Source organism: Pseudorasbora parva, chromosome 18, assembly GCF_024679245.1.
Source record: "Pseudorasbora parva isolate DD20220531a chromosome 18, ASM2467924v1, whole genome shotgun sequence".
Taxonomy (NCBI): Eukaryota; Metazoa; Chordata; class Actinopteri; order Cypriniformes; family Gobionidae; genus Pseudorasbora; species Pseudorasbora parva.
Window position 1 is genome coordinate 29,726,610 of NC_090189.1, and position 20,380 is coordinate 29,746,989.

Consider the following 20,380-nt stretch of genomic DNA (forward strand, 5'->3'; position numbering starts at 1 on the left):
GGCTAGCGGCTCTGATCAGCCGACCATTGTCGCCCTCTATCGGTCATATTGTTGCACCGCACTTTAAACTTTATTCCAGCGCCAGATATCACATTTATATCTCAAAAAGACAACTTGCCCAAACCTTAAATTGAATAAAAAATAAAATATCCCGAGAACCGAACCTTTCAATTAAAAGCTTGACTTTACAGTGCTTTAAGATTACACACAAATATTCTAATGTAAGAAAAGATGTTTGAAACCCGCCCCTCTCTGATATAAACGTGAATTAAACACTTTGAATTAGCTTGAGGTACAAATATATATTATTGTGCCTGTATGAATCATAGTAAATCTTGTAAAACTCTTAGTATATTACCTAAAATGTATGATCATGACATGTTAATAGATGCAATTGTTCTGTGAAACGAGTGTCTACAGATCTGGTACTAGTTGTTACCAAAGCCGCACGCTCTCCCACATTCCTACCTGTAAACCTGTTCAGATGAAGCCACACATTGATTTAGTCAATGCATCACTCATGCAGTTGCCTGAACCACAATTCACTCAGATGTTGTGTACATGTATGGATGAGATATGCAGACAATATGCACAATGGAAACGAAGTTTGCAGTATACATTTATTGGACACATGTACGATTCCCATTAGTTTTATACCTGGAGCCAAGAGCTGTTGCAAAAAAGCCAAATCATGTATACAAAATGACGGCTGCCATGCAAAATATGCAGCATACTTCAAATATATTATAGAACTTATTAATCAGTTAGTAAGATATAGCTCTTCTCCATAAAAAATTTCATGGGTTTCTATTCATATTTCACGGTCATACATTTTAGATACAGAACTCCTAAAAGAAAAAAAGAAAAAAATCTAATTTCAAGAAAAAAAACATCCTAAAGTTCAAACATATAAAAGCTTGATAAGATCGTTTCCCCGAAATATTTTCTTATCCAATATAAAATATTGTTCATCAAATTCCTACAACAGAGATGATCCAGAATGATTAAGATCCACAGCACTCTCAGAAGAATGGTGCATGCTGGGTAGAGCTGACCACAACAGTTCTTCAGCTGGCAGCTTTAGCGTCAGGACAGGGTCATAAAGTTTGCCAGAGAAGAACTGCGGTAGGTCAGCCAATATTCATTTATCAGCAGCAGCGTCCACTACAAACCTAGAAGAGGAGAACAAGACGGATTACTTTTCACAAATAATGAAAAATATGTGTGTTTTCCTTCATGGTCTCCCTGTAATCACAGCATGCATGAGGTGAACATATGACATCAGTTTTGCATATTGCAATAATTCCACCTAATTTTACATCATTCCAGAGGGTTCAATAACAAGGAAGGCCTGCTGTCCCAGTGTGAGTATTTCAGACCAGTTCACTCTCATTTTGCAACATCTTTTTAAATATTTTTTGATCAAGTGCATTTTTTCAATTAAGTAAAGGTAATGGTGTTCTTAAACATTCATATTTGGCATCAAGCTCCCGTTTACTCATAACTAGAAAATGAGGGTCTATTTTTGTTTCAGTACCTTTAATGTGTATCTGAATTTTACGTTCTTTCCACATAAGTGGCTGCACATTTGTAAAGCATTCTTTCGAAAATGATCACAGAATTTAATCAAACTCAACAATTTTGGCAATCATTTTGCCTGAGTTTCACAAATGAGGCCTAAGAATGCTTGTCATTCTGAACCAGAAATGCTGATTTAAACTCGCAGAACATTCCTGCTTACACAAGCCTGTTTTTTTTCCTTAAAAAAAAAAATCTATATTTCCCATTGCGCAAGTAAATAAAATCACATGCTTTATCGTGCCAACTCCACGACAAAGATTTAGGTTGCTCGCACTTTCCATCTTGCTTCCCTCCCTGAGCTGCGTTTGGTAATCATCTACCATTCTTTCTCAGTACTCGGTGTCCCTCGTTCATTCCACCATCCCCCATCCAGCAAGCCGGCGCAGACACGCAGACATGAATCAGCAGGCATTTGGGGTGGAGGCCAGAGGACAAGGTAAGGCCTTGAGAGCACAAATAAGACATAATGTCATCTATGATGCACAGAACAAATCAACAACACGATAAACAGTTGGAATAATACTTATAACTCAAATGTTTCCATTCTCACATGTGCAGCTTAAAGGGATAATTCACAAAAATAATAATAATACAAATCTCTCATCATATGAGATTAAATGGTGATCAAGTTGAGACTTTCAGTCAGGCAAAGTTATCACACGGCTCCAGAAAAACTGGAACATAGCACCCAAGATGTAACTTCTATGATGCTTTTTATGTTCATTTGAGACTGGTCCCCATCCACTTACACTGTTTCAAACAGAGCAGCGTTAGCCTTACAATCACTCAGATTGATCACAGAAGTACTGGGATTAAAGTTTATAGTTCAGATATACACACAGATGTCTATGGTAGTGATAAAAATCACCTTTTGAAAGTAACTTGCTGCTTCAAATATGTTAAACCAGTAGGTGGCCACACGACTTAAATGTATTTGGCATTAGCCCTGTATCCATTATCCTCAACTCTGGAACGTTCTCTCTTTTAAGATTAGATCTTCCCCCTCTGTTGCCACTTTTAAATGATCTTTAAAAACTTATTTGTATTCTTTATGTTTTGACTTAAAATCGGCAAACTTCTGCGATCTCTTGAAGCCAATACAGAAGTAATTTAAACTGCAATTCCTCAACTGGCCACTAGGCACTAGACAGGCTCCAGAAGGGAGCAGAATCTTATTGAGCCCCATGTTAAAATTCCCAAATTTACAGCAGAAAAAAAACATGTTTACAGCCTGGTACAAATTGTAGTTTTGGTCTATACGGCTCATTTTGCCCTTCAAGGCAACAGTAAGGGGGTGAATTGCTTTATAACTCATTCATTTACATTATATAAAGCCTTAAAGTTCGGCATAATTAAGGGCGTGGTTACTTTGATTGACAGGTGGATGGCCATTTATCCACTGTTCTTTAGTCATTGCATCATCCAAGCCCCGCCCACATCCCGCCTCTTTGCCCATTTTCTGTTATCCGGGCACAACGCGCTGGCAAGATGGCGACGGCCAGCTGGTCTCTACTTCAAGCTTCCTAACGGCTTTTTGGAATTCTATGGGAGACGTCACGGACACTATGTCCATATTTTTTTACAGGTTCTGACTGATTGTATATGTTCTCATGTTACCTCAATGGTTTAGATCAAATATGTAATCCAGTTTTTTTTTTCTGTTGTTTAAATGTGCTTTATAAAAATCAATAAACTAAACCAAACCCTTCAAAATGCGCACACTGAAAATGCACTCAATAGAAAGTAAATTTTGCAAGAGTTTACACATTTGCATGAGGTGGTTTTTCAGGCAATTCGAAAAAGGACACTCAAAATGGAAACTTTTTCGTATTTACACGTCACCTGGCTTATATAAAAGTTCTTTAAAGATGACGCAGTATGCTTGGACAGAAGACAAGACCGTGTTCTTTATTAAACTCAAAGACATTACATGAATAAAATTACATGAATACTGGATTCTAAACAATGAAACGCCATAAATTATCATGAAGACCTTGAAGCAGATATGAGGGACCTCATACGTGCCGCTCAATTCTAAGGTGCTTTCCTTAACATTAAAGCTTGAATAACACACCTATGTCTCTTATTACAAAAAAAACATTACGTTTTGCGTAAATCTGTAATGGAAATGCGGCTACAGAATCTTTATTTCAAGAGCTTTATTCAAAACCACTAGGTGCACTTCGATTACCCTTCAGATTGTGCAAACTGAAACTGTGAAATACGGCCGATGGAAACACGTTTTTTCAAGCAATTTGAAAAAAGAATATTTTGCAATGGAAGCAATTTTCGCATTTACAGGTCACCTGGTTTAACAAGGAGCGGTATGTTTGGACAGAAGACGAGACAGTTCTTGAATAAACTTATAAAAGAATTACGGGTATACTGGATTCTAAACAACAAAGAAAATACCACAATTTATTAAGACCTCGAAACTAGTAGGGCAAAACACCCAGAAAAACCTCATACGTGGCTGCTCTGAAGAATAAGGGGCTTTCCTCACCATTAATGCGTCGAATAAATAAAAACAATAGCTAGTGCAGCAACTGCAATATGTAAACCTGCCAACAGTCACCATGATTTTTGGAGTGACTTATTGCGAGAATTAATTTTTTTTTTTTTAAAGTTAACGGAAATGCCGTCATTTCTCGATCCTTTTTTAATTAACATTTAGAAAATATTGCAAAAGTTTTGCGCAAATCTATAAATAAAAGCCAGGCTAATGAATTATACTTATATATACATATACTTAAAGGTGAAGTGTGTCGTATTTATGAGGATATATTGACAATTGTAATATAATATACACAATTGTGCTTTCAGTGGTGTATAAAGGCCTTACATACTGAACCATAATGCCATTTCTAGCTCCATACACCGCAGGTCCCCTTACAGTGAAGACGTCATTTTGCACCGCCATGTTTCTACAGTAGCCCTAAATGGACAAACCTCTCTACAGAGTGCTAGTCACTCTCTGCTCTCTCCGATGACAGCGTTTTTGTCCTGTGTTGGCTACCGTAGTGCTGGTCGATTGCAATTCACAACCTCACCGCTAGATGCCACAAAAAATAAATAATTCTCATATTGCTCCTTTAATCTCAAATCATGTAAATAAAATAAGTGGATGTTGATTTCAGCACAATGAAATATCCATGGGTATCAAAATTAGCCTCAGAGAACTGAATTGACAGTGTTTGAATATCTGAACACGTTCGTCTCGTTCCCCTGTCACCAGTCGATCTATTGATCTGGTCTGGGTGTACACAAGCTGCAGTGCGTGAATGGAAAAGGGAAGCATTAAGGTCAGCTCGCTACTGCTAATGGCTAACACACTAGCCTACATTGTTAACACACACACACACACACACAAAAAGTGTCTTATGGTACCAAGACGTGTTCGCCCCTTGGTATCTAAAACATTCACACAAGAACAAACAATTAAATTGCTTATCTTCAGCTGACATGAGCAGTTGTCATACACAAGCATAAACCCTAGAGTTAAACTCTGACTTTGTGATGCCTTTTCTCAGGGCTGACAAAGTGATATCTATGGGAACACAAAGGACTGAATCAGTTAGTGTGCGTGTACTGAGGAACAGGGTGAGATGATGTCGCCATCGCTCTTTGCCGTTTAAGGGCGGAAAGAAAAACTCATCGCACTGCAAAGCCTGAGGCTGAATCAGATGTGACCGAGTACTGACTTGCCATGGATTTTGCAGATAGGGCAAATGGTGGCCATTTTAATGCACTGACACCAATACAGAACCGTGATATTTTGTATTTAAAATGTATTTATTCCTTTATATCTGAGAAAACATCAGTTTTAAGGTCTTTGGACATTAAACTATTATTTTGCTTGACAGCATCACATCAGGATAACCATTACTGAGGAAAGTATGGTATGGTGCACACGCACCTCCCCATTGAGATAATCTATTTAAAGAAATGTGGTTGTCGTCAATAGAAACACATTTGCTTTTTTACAGATGATCCAGATCAGGGTGAAGTACAGCCAGGTTAATAATCTGACTCCTCATACATGATGGAAAAAAGCAGCCAAGTTTGCTTTCTGTACCTTAAAGGGCTGTAACTGCATTACGCTACTGTGATTTGAACACCCGATTCAGAAGAACTGTATTTTTGGATGTCTGGTTGAAAAAAAGCTGACTTGCTACGACTCAAAAACAAGCTAGCTGAAAATAAAAGCAATAATATAGAGCCACAGATACATAACGTCAAGGATTTTTGCTGATATGCATTTTTAGAGTGACGTCTTTAGAAAATACTCTGGCCTACTTGATTTGAGGCCTACTTGCTTCAGACAATATACAATGTAGAATGTGGTTTAAAAATAACATTGAACTTCGGTCCATTTCATTGAAATCAAAAAAAGAAAAGAATGATGTACTATGCCAGAACATTCAGTGACATTCAAAGGTTATTGCATTACATACAAACAGCAAGTTGATAATAACTTATATGGTAGGCTATCATAGGATAAAAAGACACAATAATTATTAATATAAATCCAATTCTATTAGACTACTATATATATATATATATATATATATATATATATATATATATATATATATATATATATATATATATATATATATATATATATATATATAGTGTTACGTCACTTCCTAATTCTGTTACATTCCATTGAAATGTTCGATAAAACCAATTTTAACGTCACATATCGAGAAAAATCTACTGAGATTTCCTCATCAGAGGTGAATGAATTACATAAGGATGTTCTTACCCAACCAAATCAGGAAACACTTTAGCAGACACGTCGGCATCTATGCAGCAATAAAAAGGACTGACGTGATTGTACTAAATAACTATCTCGTATTTGCTCAACATGTCTCTGTTGCCTCGGATTACATTTTTCTTGAAATAACTTTAAATACACAGATTACAGTCACACCGGCTCGCGTCCTCGAGTAAAGGCTTTAGCAGGCTGGAAGTTTGGTCGGTATAATGGAATGAAACTTATGTAATGACCTCCGCCCGGTGTCCAGCATATTCGATGATGGCCTGTTCTAATATTCTAATCTTTTGTTTTCATGGCGAATATAATGAGCATTCGTACCTCAGAAGCTGGTTTTTCATTACGCCCCACCTAAGTCAACTGCCTCGCCTTTCCCCGGAGCGAATAAAGCTGCTTTATATAAAACCCGACACAAGCAGGATGCGTGTTAGATTAACAAAGAATCTGGGTAATGTCTGAAAAGTTGATTGACATAAACGCTCACCTCGCTAGTAAAGTGATTCCTCCGTTTTCGCCTCTCACGTTTACCGGCGTCTGCGATCAGCTGGCAAAGGGAGTGACGCGATTAGTAACAGCTGGCCGCTGGATCTGCGACGTCAACGGTTCGCTATGACGACTGACTTCCGTAGATCATAAATGACTTCAACTTCAGCCAACGGTAAGCCGCGGCTCCCAAGAAAGAAGGCGGGACAAAACCGTTCCAACCAATGAAAACGTCTCCTGCTCATGGACGATTCGGTTCCAGCCAATCATCTGTGCATGTAAAAGTTTACTTAACACCCCCAAAGTTATTTTATTTCATTTTATTATCATTTTTATTTTATTTTCAGTTGCACTTTATAAATGTATAAAAAAAAACATTTTAAAAGTTAATTCAAGTAAAAAAAAAAAAAAAAGAAGAAGAAGAAGAAGAGAGATTTAGAGTTTCTGGAGGTTATAACAAAAGGCAAAAATAGCTTGTATACGAAATTTTTCAAACAAGACAGGTATGTTTATCTATTAATTGTTCTCAACGTTTTTATACAAAAATTATATACATATATATATATATATATATATATATATATATATATATATATATATATATATATATATATATATATATATACAGTGCTACATGGGCAAAATTCACTTTATTTAGTGAAAAGGTCTGCATCTGTAAAAGTGTCAGTAAAAAAAACTTTGAATGGCAGTTCTCTTTATGGTTCCTCTCTGTAACCTTTATCGCTGTTGCTAAGTTTGGCTGCTCAGCACCGTGTTCTTCTCACTAACTGGTGGCCTTGTTCTAAGTATAGGATCAGTGTCTGATCCAAAAGCAGATATGTACTTTTCTTTCTTTCGTATAAAGATGAATAAATATGATGATTTAAATATTATGCGTGCTGTTATTCCATCGCAAGTGCTTGTATGGTCTATAAAGCAGGAAATATCTCTAGTTATATATGTAAACTGTCCCATTACTTTTAGGAACATGGGAGGAGTTCTGTTTCCATGGAGATGCGTCATCACGCTCAAACGACCTTCACTGATAGAACCAGAACGCCCTGAGTTACGCGCTACCTACTAGTTTATAGATGTTGATGTAATAATATCTCTTTTAATGTCAAAATTACATTTGTATTTAACGTAAATTTAAAGTCTTCATAAACAATGCATTCGTTTTAAAGTGCTGAGGCAGCCGTGAGTAATGGCATCGTTAAGAGAAAGACGGGTTAAAGGCGCTTCTCAAACAACAAACGTGCGGGATGAGATTTCAGATAAAAAAGGATTTCACGTCCCAGCTTTGACTGTCACGATGAAAGAGAGCAAAAAGAAAAGGAAAGACACCACAAAAGAGAAAAAGAAATCCAGGAATTGCATTAATCAATCTAAGGATTCAGGTGAGTTGGTTTTTAAAACTTCAAAAACTATTTATTTGAAATAAACAAAGTAAGCAAGTATAAGGTAGGCTTGCTGAAAGAGTCTTAAAGTCCACATAACATCAAAATTGAAGTTTTATTGATTTTTATTATGAACATTAATAAGGCTTTGTTAGCCTTAAGGTTATCTAAGCTATTGTGCTCAAAAAAATGACACGTTTCTCATTTTAAAGATATAAGCATTCAAAACTGGCAGTCTCTCACCTTTGCCAAAATGCATGATTTTGATGACGTCATTCTGCACTTCAGCTTCTTATCACATTTTCTGTCATTTGGGAATTTGTATGAGTCAGCACAGACCACAAACCATATCGGACCCATTTGAATTCTACACAAAATGCTGTATTTTAAAAAGCGATATGGAGGAGATTATGAGGTTAACCACTTAGACATACTTTGCATTAGAAACAGCATTGATGAGTAACTACACACTTTACAAATTAAACATCCTCAGCATGATTATTTTCATATTTTGCTTTATTACATTTTTTTATATTAAATATAAAAGGGGAATAAATCTATTTAACTGCGGCTGTCAAATGTGGCTTCACTGAGCTCAACTGCTCTGGCCGAGCTGTGATATAAACAAAGCTTTTTCGGCTATTTAAAAAAAGGGAAGCGGCTGCTTGATATATCCAACACTGACTTCCTGTTTGAGTGGAAATTACGTCAACACATTGAATAAGGCACTTCAGTGGGCCTTTAAAAAGCATATTTCTTCTAAAAATGAAAATTCTGTCATCATTAGTCACCCTCATGTCCTTCCAAACCTGTGTGTCTTTCTTTCTTCTGATTAACATAAATATATATATTTTGAGAAATGTATCAATGTTTTTCTTTCAATAATGGAAGTCATTGATAACCAAAACTGATTGTTACCTACATTCTTCAAAATATCTTTGTGATCTGCTGGAGATATTAACTCATACAGGTGTGGAATGACATGAATGTGAGTAAATGATGACAGAATGAATGTCCATGTTCAACTACCCTGTAACAACAACGACTCATGAGTTTAATGTCTCGGGGAATAATTAACTCAAAAGGGATTTAATATTCAATATTCATGAATTTATGAATATAATTTGCCAGTTGTTCATTACGTATTAAAATTTTCCGATAGGGAAAATTGTTTAATTAAATACAAGTAACCCTTTATGGAATTGCTTGAAATTATCCTACTAAGTTTGTCCTGCAAATTAGTTATAGACTTTTCAAATCAATTCTCAATAAAGGGATTACTGCTTTACGAGCGCATAAGAAGCATTAACTTTACTGATCAGGATAAGTTCAATATTTCAAATGGTCATACAGTTTACTTTACTAACATAGTAGCATAAGCAGTTAGGTAACGTTTAGATCGCAAGTTTCATTGACTTTGTGTATGTGGCAGAATAACAGATTCAACTCATTAAATGTCTTTTGAAGGTTTAATAAACACAGACTAACAATAACACTACAATTCACACAGAAAGTACATACTAAATATGCATCAAGAGAGTAGAAGTATAGATATTAACGAAAGAATACATAAAAGAGAATAATGAATAGACTGAAGTTAGAGAGAGATAAAAGAGAGAGAGAGAGAGACAAAGAGAGTGAGGGAGAGAGAGAGACAAAGAGAGTGGGGGAGGGTAAGAAACAGCTTTCCTTCTGTTCAACCAAATACGACCTTCACGGAGTTAATTTATCCCAACGGGGACATAACACACCCTCTTTACAGCAGTAAGAAATAGAATACTTGCATTCTTTTTGGTTTCGTTTTGGCTTCTCGCTTGTGTGCATGTGTCTCTGCGTGTCCGGCGGTCCGGCGGTCCTTTCCGAGGTTGGGAGGGAAGCGGCTGTTTGCTTTAGCGATGCTTCGTGTTCTTGAAGATCGGATTGTAGAAGAGAAGATTTTTGGAAGAGATGAGGCCTGCTTGGAGGGCCTGCATTGATGGCATGGCTTGAGTGCCAGCCCCCCCCCCCCCCCCCGTGGGTGTTGGCTCCCACAGGAGAGAGTTGAAGAAGTGAACAGAGCGGAGTAAGAGAACAAGAAAAGGAGAGGAAGAGGCTGTCTTCACTGGTCTTTTAAGGTCTGGAAATAGTCCCACCCTCCAGGGTTAGACTTAACCAATGAGAGTGTTGGGATTTCCCGGCGGGAAATTCCTCAGCAGAATTTATAGCTCTTTGTTTAAAAGTTGGACTCAGTGGGTCTCTGAGTTCTTCATACTATAATTAATGCAACAAACACACACTGCATTTTCTGAATAAGTGATATACATGGAAGTGTAAGTCATGAAGTGAGCATTAATTTGATAGGAGACATGACATATATGAGGTTATCTGAACTAGTACTTTGTTAAGACAAAGACAAAAATATGCAAAATACCATACAGAATAAACATTTTACAAGACAGTTATGTGTTTACATATAATGTCCTGGGGTGCATGTTCATTTATAGATGGTTTGTCTATAATTTGAGGCAAAAGCTCTGTGTCTTAAAGTCTTTGTGTATAAGACTTCCTGTGGCCACATTCTTTCCGGTCATAAAAGATCTTATCAGATGGTTTCCAGGGTAGCTGAAGAATCCTTCTCTGTTGTGTTGGGGGAAGGTCTGTCCATCAGCACACTTTCAAAACATATTTGTTAAATGTAACTGGCGATTGTGTGTTTGATTCGCCTGAGTCGCTACATAATCCCCCCTTTCGCTAGTTGTTGTCCCTCCTATGGACAACAACGAGCGATATCAAAGATTCAGGAAGATCAGACACACCATAGCCATGTTAGGCTCCAGTTGTTTGTGTCTCCTGAAGTGATGGTCGTTCCACGGCAGATAAGGCAGACAGTAGCCCAGTTCAGGTCTCTGTGCTTGTGCAGCAGGTGTCGAGGCAGCAGGTGCCCTGACGGTGCGTCACCTGTCATCCAGAAGTCCGTTTGTGTGGTGCAGGTGTGCTGTGGGCTTTCTGCAGCCCTGGGTGGAACCATGTTCCTCGCAATGGCCAGTCAGTCCTTTAGGTCTCCTGCCTAGGAAGATGGACTGCATCTTGACACTTTTATGTCCTATGCTGACTAGGAACTTTTCAGAGGGTGCCTCGCATTGTGGCCAGGCTGGGTGCCTTCTGGTGATCCACTTTGGTTTCTCTGTTTCAAAGTTCAAAGTCATTGGGGTTTTGAGAATCCCTTCAGAGGCGGCCTTGTGTTCGTTTAAGGCCTTCTTTCTCAAATCACATGCATGACATAGTGTGGGGCTTGGCAGTATTGCCTACAAGGTGACTAACTGGTGTTGGAGGAGAAGGTTCTTGAAGCTGGTGTAAGGTTAGGCAGAGGGCTCGGGCTCCTCCCCCCCTTTGCGTTTGTGTGCAGGGCTGGAGGAGCTTGCGCTGCTGATGTGAAGTTCAGGAGAGTACGTCTTTCTTTTGAGGATTCATTTGCAGTTGGTGATCAGCAGTCCAGGTTGCTCTCTCAGTGCGATGCCCGAGGTTGGACCCGGTGTGATGATGTCTGGTGGTGGCTGGCCTCTGATTGTCTGGAGGCACAGGAGCATGATCACGGCCGCGTTTCTTAGGCATTTCCAGATCTGTTGCATGGCCTCGGTAGTGAAGTGGATGCCTCTGTCTGAGTTGATTCTCAGTGGCAATCTTGACAGGAAAAAGCTGTGATTCATCAGGGGGTATGCCGTGGTCTGGGCGGTGTCGTTGGGTGCTGGTTGACACTCCACCCACTTGGTAAACTGGCACACCACTGTGAGAAAGTACTTTTTGCCTTTTGTGGACCTGGGCAGGGGTTCTACCCGGTCGATTTGTAGGTTTGACCATGGGAACGTGGTCCCTCTGTGTTGCAGTGGGGCTCTGTGGTTCGGGTTTGCTGGTTGGAACTGGCAGCGAACTAGCCATTCTCTAACATACTCTGCCGCATCTTGATGCATCCCAGGCCCATATGCCACCTGTTTCAGTGTGTCATACGTGGCTCTGGTGCCGTGGTGTCCAGCACATGGTGTGTTGTGGGCGTACATTAGCATCACCCCCCTTTGCGACCGTGGCATTACAAGCTGTGGCGCTGTGTTGCCATCGGGTGCACACCAGAGAATGTTGTCCATAATACGCATCATGTGTCTGGAGTTATGCAGATGCTTGTGGCTAGAGTCATCAATGAGCTCAGAGTCAGTGATAGGGCGGTTGGAGGGGTCTGAGAGGAGGTCAAGAATTGTCTTTGTTGCAGTGTCAGAGGCTTGCGTATCCGCAATATCGTTGTGTGAAAACTGCGGCGTTAGCGATAGCAGCTGCAAGGGAGGCATTGTAGCCGGTGTCGATCGCTTGCTGTGGGTTAGCACTGCAACAATGTGGCAGGATGTGGGGTTCGGGGGTGCCCACATGTCGCCGTGTGTTGTGTTTCTACTGATTGCATTGCACAGTGGTAGACTTTTGGTTGAGTTGTCTGCCCACAGTGCAGGGATACTGTTCGTTGTGATAATGTCATTCAGCTGTAGGTCATTCATGACCTGGGGGCAGAAGGCATCAGAGTCTTTGGATAGCTGAAATGTGCAAAGTAGCGAACTTGAACTTGGTTTTGGGGCTGAGGCTGTGTTGTCACAGTGTGCTGCAGGGGGTCCCGTGGCCTTTGTGACATGGCAGTCTGGCTCTGTGGGAGTTCCCGTGACCTCTGTGACTTGACAGTCTTGCTCAGACGATGCGTGTGTCTGAAGGGGCAGAGGGTCACGCACTTGAGCCCAGACTTTCAGCTGTTTGAAGTCCAGTACGGGTTCGAAGCGGTCCAGCAGGTCTTTTCCGATGAGAAACGGATAAGTGTTCATAGGGGAGATATAGACTGGGTGTATCAGCCTCATAGGTCCAATTGTCAGGTGGATGGAAGCTACGTGCTTGAGCTGGATGTCGTTTTGGCTATACGACTGCACATTTAGCTTACAAGTGTGAAGGTTAAGGGTGCGATTTTTCCTCTGTGCTTCAAATCTGAGTCTTTCAAACAGTTGGGCGGATATAAGCGTGAGGTCGGAGCCAGTGTCAACTAGGGCTTCGAGCTTAAATTCCCTTTCCATAGTGATAGTCAGATAGAGTTTTCGAGGCATCCCCTTCTCGATTAGGTTTCCCAGGAGTCTTGGTGTGGGGACCTGTGTGTTGCTTGATAAGCCGTCTGGATATGTGTCAAGTGTCTCATTATGCGTGCAAACAATCAAAACAACGCTTTTTGGTACGCTGGGCTGCGCCATGATACTGTCTTGATTAGAGGCTGTTGCTGTCAGCTGTTGTGTGGGTGTGCTGCTGACGTGTGGGGGTGCAACAGTTAGTACACTAGTCCGTGGTTGGAGGACATTGTTCAGGGTGGATGATTCAGTTGCAGGAAGGGCGGGAAGGTTGATTTCAGGTATCATGTCTAGTCGTGCTGTACCTGGTCCGTCCTTCTTGTCTTCCTTGTGAGGTTTCTGTCGGAGGAGCTCTTTCAGGATCTTTATGAGCTCTGTAACTTCAGAAGCAACTACACTTTCTTTGCCAGACGTGGGTTCAGGTCTGGGCCTACCATTGTCCCGTCGAGAGTGGCCTCTTCGCTGGCTTTCTGGGCGAGGCGGGTCCCAGGATCCTTCAGAGCGATCGCTCTGGTACCGTGGACGGTCGCCATTATGACCGCGCTGCCCTCTGCTGGCTTGGAGTGGTTTGGACTCTCTGTTGACGGGTCGGTAACTGTGGTTCTGTTTGGCGCCCTCTAGGGTTAGCTCTGGGTGGTGCACAGAGACAGGGCAGATGGTGGGCTGTTTTACAGTCTTTTCAGAAATAGTTTTCTGTTTGACGTAAGCTTTGTGAGCCAAGTCTCTTAACTGTTGCGTGCCCATGCTGCGCGGGCACGCCAGCACCCCCAGGTGGTAACTGATGGTAGGGTGCAGGTTTCGGAGGAAAAGAGTTTTGAAGTTGATGTCCTCCTCCATGCCTGGGTCGTTACGTGCCCCGAAGTAGGCACGTCGCAGTCTGTTATAAAAGTTCTGTGAGGTCTCACGTCGAGCTTGCTTGAGGTCCATGGCAGTGATGAACCCCTGGTCTGACTCGGGATCGGAGTACTCACGAATTAGAGCTTGTCGTAGATGCCAGTAGTCCGCTTTGATGGCTTCTGGTTGTCGATCCAGAAAGCACCGTACGTCACGATTAGACGTTGCCCTGAGCAGGTACAGTCTGTCCCAGTTGTTCGCGTGAGCGACAGTTTGCAAGTAAAAGTCTATGTCTTTTAAGTATGCGTGGACGTCGTGTCCTCCTGCCGGGTCTGGGCTGAAGGTAGGAATATTTCTGGCCAGCTTGTCAAGGTTCTTTGAAGCTTCGTGGCTGTTGACCTTGACTTCCTGGAAGGGCATCCTTTCCTCTGCTGCTGACGGGGATTCGTGGAGACTGGCGGGTGCTCTTTTAAACAGGGGGCTGTCATTCCCCTTCGTAGCTCTTGCTTCGTGGTTAAAATGTGCGGAGTAACTGGTCAGGGGAAACTGTGTGTTGTGTGTTTCCCCCTTCCGGTAACGTTGCACTATATATGATTGTCTCAGTTCTCTTTGCACCATGTCAAGTTTATTTTTGAGCTCGTGTCTTTGCTGGATGAGCTCGTCGATCTCGGCTTGTGCCGACTGCAAATGTTTTGCATAGACTTTAGCTTTAATGTCTCTGTCTTTAAGTTCATCAGTGGCTCTCTCCAGGAGGGATTCGCCACGCCGAAGCTTTTCGTCGAGGTTTTTCCTGGCGTCTTTCTCTGACTGTATTCGTTGGTCGGTGTCACGACGGAGCTCCTTCAGGGTCTTTTGAAGTCTTTCTATTTCTTTTCTTTGTTCTTTGTCTGTTTCGTCGTCTTTCTCTGTGTCTAGAAGCTGATCTAGACGAAGCTGGGTGAGGGCTTGGTCTCTCCGGGCCTCCTTGGCTTGAAGCTTTAGCGTTGCTGCCTCCTGTTCCAGGTTGTCGTAGCTCCCTTCGCTTAGACGTGCCTGTGCGATGAGGACGTGGGCGAGGCTTCCGAGGATCTTGGCCACTTCCTTGTTGGAGTAGCTCTGCGTGGGGTCGTGTGTCATCAGCTGGTCTAGCTCGGTGTCCAGTTGTCCCTGGCTCAGCTGCACCAGACTTCCTTGACTGGTGGCCGTTAGCGCTTCCAGCCATGTCGTTAGGCGGTCCCACGGGACGGCAGGGCTGGGGGCACGGGACATTACTGCGGAAGAGAGAAACACAGCACACACACACACACAGAGAGAGAGCCAATGCAAGCTTGTTCTAAGCTAACGAGCTATCATACGGATAGCTGGGAATTTTGGCTAACTGATGTAGACAGTTAGATAATTAGACAATTCAGACAATTAGGTGGGCGGTAGCCCTGGTTGTCAATTGGTGAACTGCTGCTCGGTTGTCCCGGGACTATCTAATTCTCCTTGGGGTCTCTTGGTGAACTGAAAGAAACACAATCGTGATAGTCCAACAGTGAGGATAGGAAAGAGCACAGTGGAAACAAACACAAGATGAATTGGTCTGTAATGAAAGGAATGTCAGCGTGCGCGCCGGGAGTGTTAGGGAAATTAATTGGCTTAATGCTCAAGATATACTAAAATTCGGCTTGTACTATGGGTTGTCCCATTTAGCTCATCCGGGTTGAATTGAGGTCGCTTAAGTGGAAGATTAAATATCAAGAGCAATTTAGAAAAAGGCAAAAGTTTCTGTCAAGTAATGATAAAACAAAAGCACTTTTGATACTGTTTGTAATTACCAGACTGAGCTTTATTCCCAATGGGAGGGGAAAAGAAAAACTTTTGCAGAGAGAGAAAAAAATAAAAAAAATAAAAATAAAAATAATAATAAAAATAATAATAATAATTTTTAATTAAAAAAATTAATTAAAATTAAAAATTAAAATTAAAAATTAAAAATTAAAAATAAAATTATAAATAAAATAAAATAAAAAAATTAGAAGCTCAACTTAATTCAAATTAAATTCAAAGCAAGTTTAAATGAAATTTAAATAAGCCTGTAAGGAAAATCAAATAAAAGAAAGCCAATCAAAACTCCTATCCTATAACGATTAATCTCTAAGTGGGAGTTATCCAAATAAAAGAATTAATCAGAAAGGGCGTAGGGATTTAGTGTTGCGCTGATGTAACAGGGTATAGCCACACGGTGGCGTCCTTCCTTCCAATTGGACTGTCTGTGACTTAAACCTAATTTCACTTTGAGTTAGAGGAAGTTATGTTTCTTTTTTAACTTCAAATTCGAATAAGGGTGTTTAATCAGCGAGAAAGGAGACTTGGTTGTTGCTAGAAAAATTGTATAAATGAAACTGTGTACAACAGTAAGCAATAAACAATTTATAGGCTCAAACTTATTTTGTGAAGGCAGAATCAAATGACGGAGAGTGAAACTATCCGAATTTATCCACACGATGGCGCTATTGCGCCCGCCCTAGACTAGAGTTAGTTAGGCGGAAATGCTCACCAGATGGCTTTGTCTGGTTCTAGAGTCGCCCTCTGGCGGGTTGCAAGCGGCGTTGCAATTCTTGAGTCGCCCTCTGGCGGTTTGCAAGCGGCGTTGCAATTCTTTAGTCGCCCTCTGGCGGTTTGCAAGCGGCGTTGCAATTCTTGAGTCGCCCTCTGGCGGGTTGCAAGCGGCGTTGCAATTCTTGAGTCGCCCTCTGGCGGTTTGCAAGCGGTGTTGCAATTTCTGGGTCGCCCTGGCGTTCTGTGCTTTACTGGCTCTTGCAAATCATTTACAAATGACTTGTGCTCTAGATGCACGCGTAACAAGACGGGTGAATGCAGGAATTTTCCGTCTGCCTATTCACGCATTTTACATGGACTCCAATAGACATTTATCAATATGGCTGACGGTTTTCAGCATCTCTGATTCAAATGTTTTAGGTCTCAAGTCTTTGGTTAGCTAAGCCAGACTTAAACCAGGAGTTATCGTTTATCTTAACGATATAATAATTATTCTGAGGCCCCTTATATTGTACAGGAGAGTCTCGCCCTGTCCCAATCTTCCGCAATGATAGAAACTTTCCGTAGTTCAGATCAAGCGGGATAACGCAACGTACGTGTCTACAGACATCATCAAAATCTCATTATTTTGATGGAACACATAATATATTGCTCGAGTCAAATGTATGGGTTTCCTACAATACATTTGTTTGGAAATCACGCGGATAAAACCTATTGCGCCTACGGCTGCAGAGTTTTTCGGAGATCACGCGGATTTTCGTACCGTTCATATTTTTATTAATATAATCCGGCTACTTCAACATTTCTCAGCATCTGTTTATGCTTGGGTTCGCCTTGCGCGTACCGTTCAATTCACAAAACAACACCAAAACAAAACGAAACAAAAACGCGCGTGCAGGTTATTAATACTCCAAAATTACACAATGAATAGAATATGAATATCACTCACACATACACAAACGTTTGAAACTTGCCCGATATTTCTCCACCAAATACATGTAACAACAACGACTCATGAGTTTAATGTCTCGGGGAATAATTAACTCAAAAGGGATTTAATATTCAATATTCATGAATTTATGAATATAATTTGCCAGTTGTTCATTACGTATTAAAATTTTCCGATAGGGAAAATTGTTTAATTAAATACAAGTAACCCTTTATGGAATTGCTTGAAATTATCCTACTAAGTTTGTCCTGCAAATTAGTTATAGACTTTTCAAATCAATTCTCAATAAAGGGATTACTGCTTTACGAGCGCATAAGAAGCATTAACTTTACTGATCAGGATAAGTTCAATATTTCAAATGGTCATACAGTTTACTTTACTAACATAGTAGCATAAGCAGTTAGGTAACGTTTAGATCGCAAGTTTCATTGACTTTGTGTATGTGGCAGAATAACAGATTCAACTCATTAAATGTCTTTTGAAGGTTTAATAAACACAGACTAACAATAACACTACAATTCACACAGAAAGTACATACTAAATATGCATCAAGAGAGTAGAAGTATAGATATTAACGAAAGAATACATAAAAGAGAATAATGAATAGACTGAAGTTAGAGAGAGATAAAAGAGAGAGAGAGAGAGACAAAGAGAGTGAGGGAGAGAGAGAGACAAAGAGAGTGGGGGAGGGTAAGAAACAGCTTTCCTTCTGTTCAACCAAATACGACCTTCACGGAGTTAATTTATCCCAACGGGGACATAACACACCCTCTTTACAGCAGTAAGAAATAGAATACTTGCATTCTTTTTGGTTTCGTTTTGGCTTCTCGCTTGTGTGCATGTGTCTCTGCGTGTCCGGCGGTCCGGCGGTCCTTTCCGAGGTTGGGAGGGAAGCGGCTGTTTGCTTTAGCGATGCTTCGTGTTCTTGAAGATCGGATTGTAGAAGAGAAGATTTTTGGAAGAGATGAGGCCTGCTTGGAGGGCCTGCATTGATGGCATGGCTTGAGTGCCAGCCCCCCCCCCCCCCCCCCCCCCCCCCCCGTGGGTGTTGGCTCCCACAGGAGAGAGTTGAAGAAGTGAACAGAGCGGAGTAAGAGAACAAGAAAAGGAGAGGAAGAGGCTGTCTTCACTGGTCTTTTAAGGTCTGGAAATAGTCCCACCCTCCAGGGTTAGACTTAACCAATGAGAGTGTTGGGATTTCCCGGCGGGAAATTCCTCAGCAGAATTTATAGCTCTTTGTTTAAAAGTTGGACTCAGTGGGTCTCTGAGTTCTTCATACTATAATTAATGCAACAAACACACACTGCATTTTCTGAATAAGTGATATACATGGAAGTGTAAGTCATGAAGTGAGCATTAATTTGATAGGAGACATGACATATATGAGGTTATCTGAACTAGTACTTTGTTAAGACAAAGACAAAAATATGCAAAATACCATACAGAATAAACATTTTACAAGACAGTTATGTGTTTACATATAATGTCCTGGGGTGCATGTTCATTTATAGATGGTTTGTCTATAATTTGAGGCAAAAGCTCTGTGTCTTAAAGTCTTTGTGTATAAGACTTCCTGTGGCCACATTCTTTCCGGTCATAAAAGATCTTATCAGATGGTTTCCAGGGTAGCTGAAGAATCCTTCTCTGTTGTTTTGGGGGAAGGTCTGTCCATCAGCACACTTTCAAAACATATTTGTTAAATGTAACTGGCGATTGTGTGTTTGATTCGCCTGAGTCGCTACAACCCCTTTCAATAATAAGGTTTATGCTTAAAACATGTGGGCGGAAAATCTGCTAATGGATATTTAAGATACATTATCTGAGAAGTCTAAATATATATTGCTTTAAGGATGTTTAGATATTTCAAAGTATATGAATTGTAATTCAGTGCTATCAACAAAATAATATTATTTATATCCCTCTAGAGAAACTCCAGAGAGACCATTGGACCAATGGAGAGATAAGTGATGCTCAGAGCAAAGGTCAAAAAAGCAAATCCAAAAACCCCAAGGTTGTATCCGAAGTGGCTTCGGTTCCAACTGAGGAGGACAAATCTGATTTGACCCAACTTGACCAGGACAGCTTGAGGTGGGAAGGAGCTCTGGAAGACCCCATTGCAGAGGCCCAGCGGTTGGAGGTCTACAGAGCCAATCGGCGGAAACGTTACTTGGCATCAAGACAGGCTTTTCTACAGAACGCTCACATGGGTTTGTGCATAGAATCAAACACCTCAACACTAAATACACAAAACATGCCTGGGGTTTTAACATAAAGAACTTTGTTCAGTCTATTATCATGTGCAGAGTCTATTAGATATGGGTGTTTTTTGGTATTATTAGTAACATAAATGTAGTGAGAAAGTTCTTTAGGCCTGAATGTGCAAAAATTTCAGTGACATGGATGCCTACTGTTATTTACTGATTTATTTTGTGCCTATACATTCATCCCATGTTTTTGTTACCACTTTTCTGCATTATATAAGCTGTTCAGTTCATGCAGTCATCCCTCTACTGAATAAATATAGTTTTATATATTACATTTAAAAAAATATTTTAAGCTTTGGTCAGCATGAGAGATTTATTTAAAAAACATTAAAGGTTTCATGAACTGGCTTTGGTTATTTCTTTTTATACTGTTGTCTGAGGCAAACTTATGATGTTTGCATGGTTTTTACATTCAAAAACATCATAACTAATAATTGGCTATTTTCTAC

At 40.6% G+C, this 20,380-nt stretch overlaps 1 protein-coding gene across 2 annotated transcripts; it reads left to right on the plus strand.

Moving 5' to 3' along the window:
• Nucleotides 1-1,169: 1,169 nt before the first annotated feature.
• liat1 (ligand of ATE1) lies at nucleotides 1,170-20,167 on the plus strand. Of its 2 annotated transcripts, XM_067423673.1 has the most exons (3): nucleotides 1,170-1,364; nucleotides 1,915-2,017; nucleotides 19,593-20,167. In XM_067423673.1, exons 2-3 carry the CDS (start codon nucleotides 1,978-1,980, stop codon nucleotides 19,937-19,939), a joined length of 387 nt encoding a protein of 128 aa, XP_067279774.1. In that variant the 5' UTR covers nucleotides 1,170-1,364; nucleotides 1,915-1,977; the 3' UTR covers nucleotides 19,940-20,167. The 2 variants fall into 2 exon arrangements, with proteins under 2 accessions (XP_067279774.1, XP_067279773.1); XM_067423672.1 differs by lacking the exons at nucleotides 1,170-1,364; nucleotides 1,915-2,017 and adding an exon at nucleotides 7,841-8,241.
• The last annotated feature ends 213 nt before the right edge of the window (nucleotides 20,168-20,380 follow it).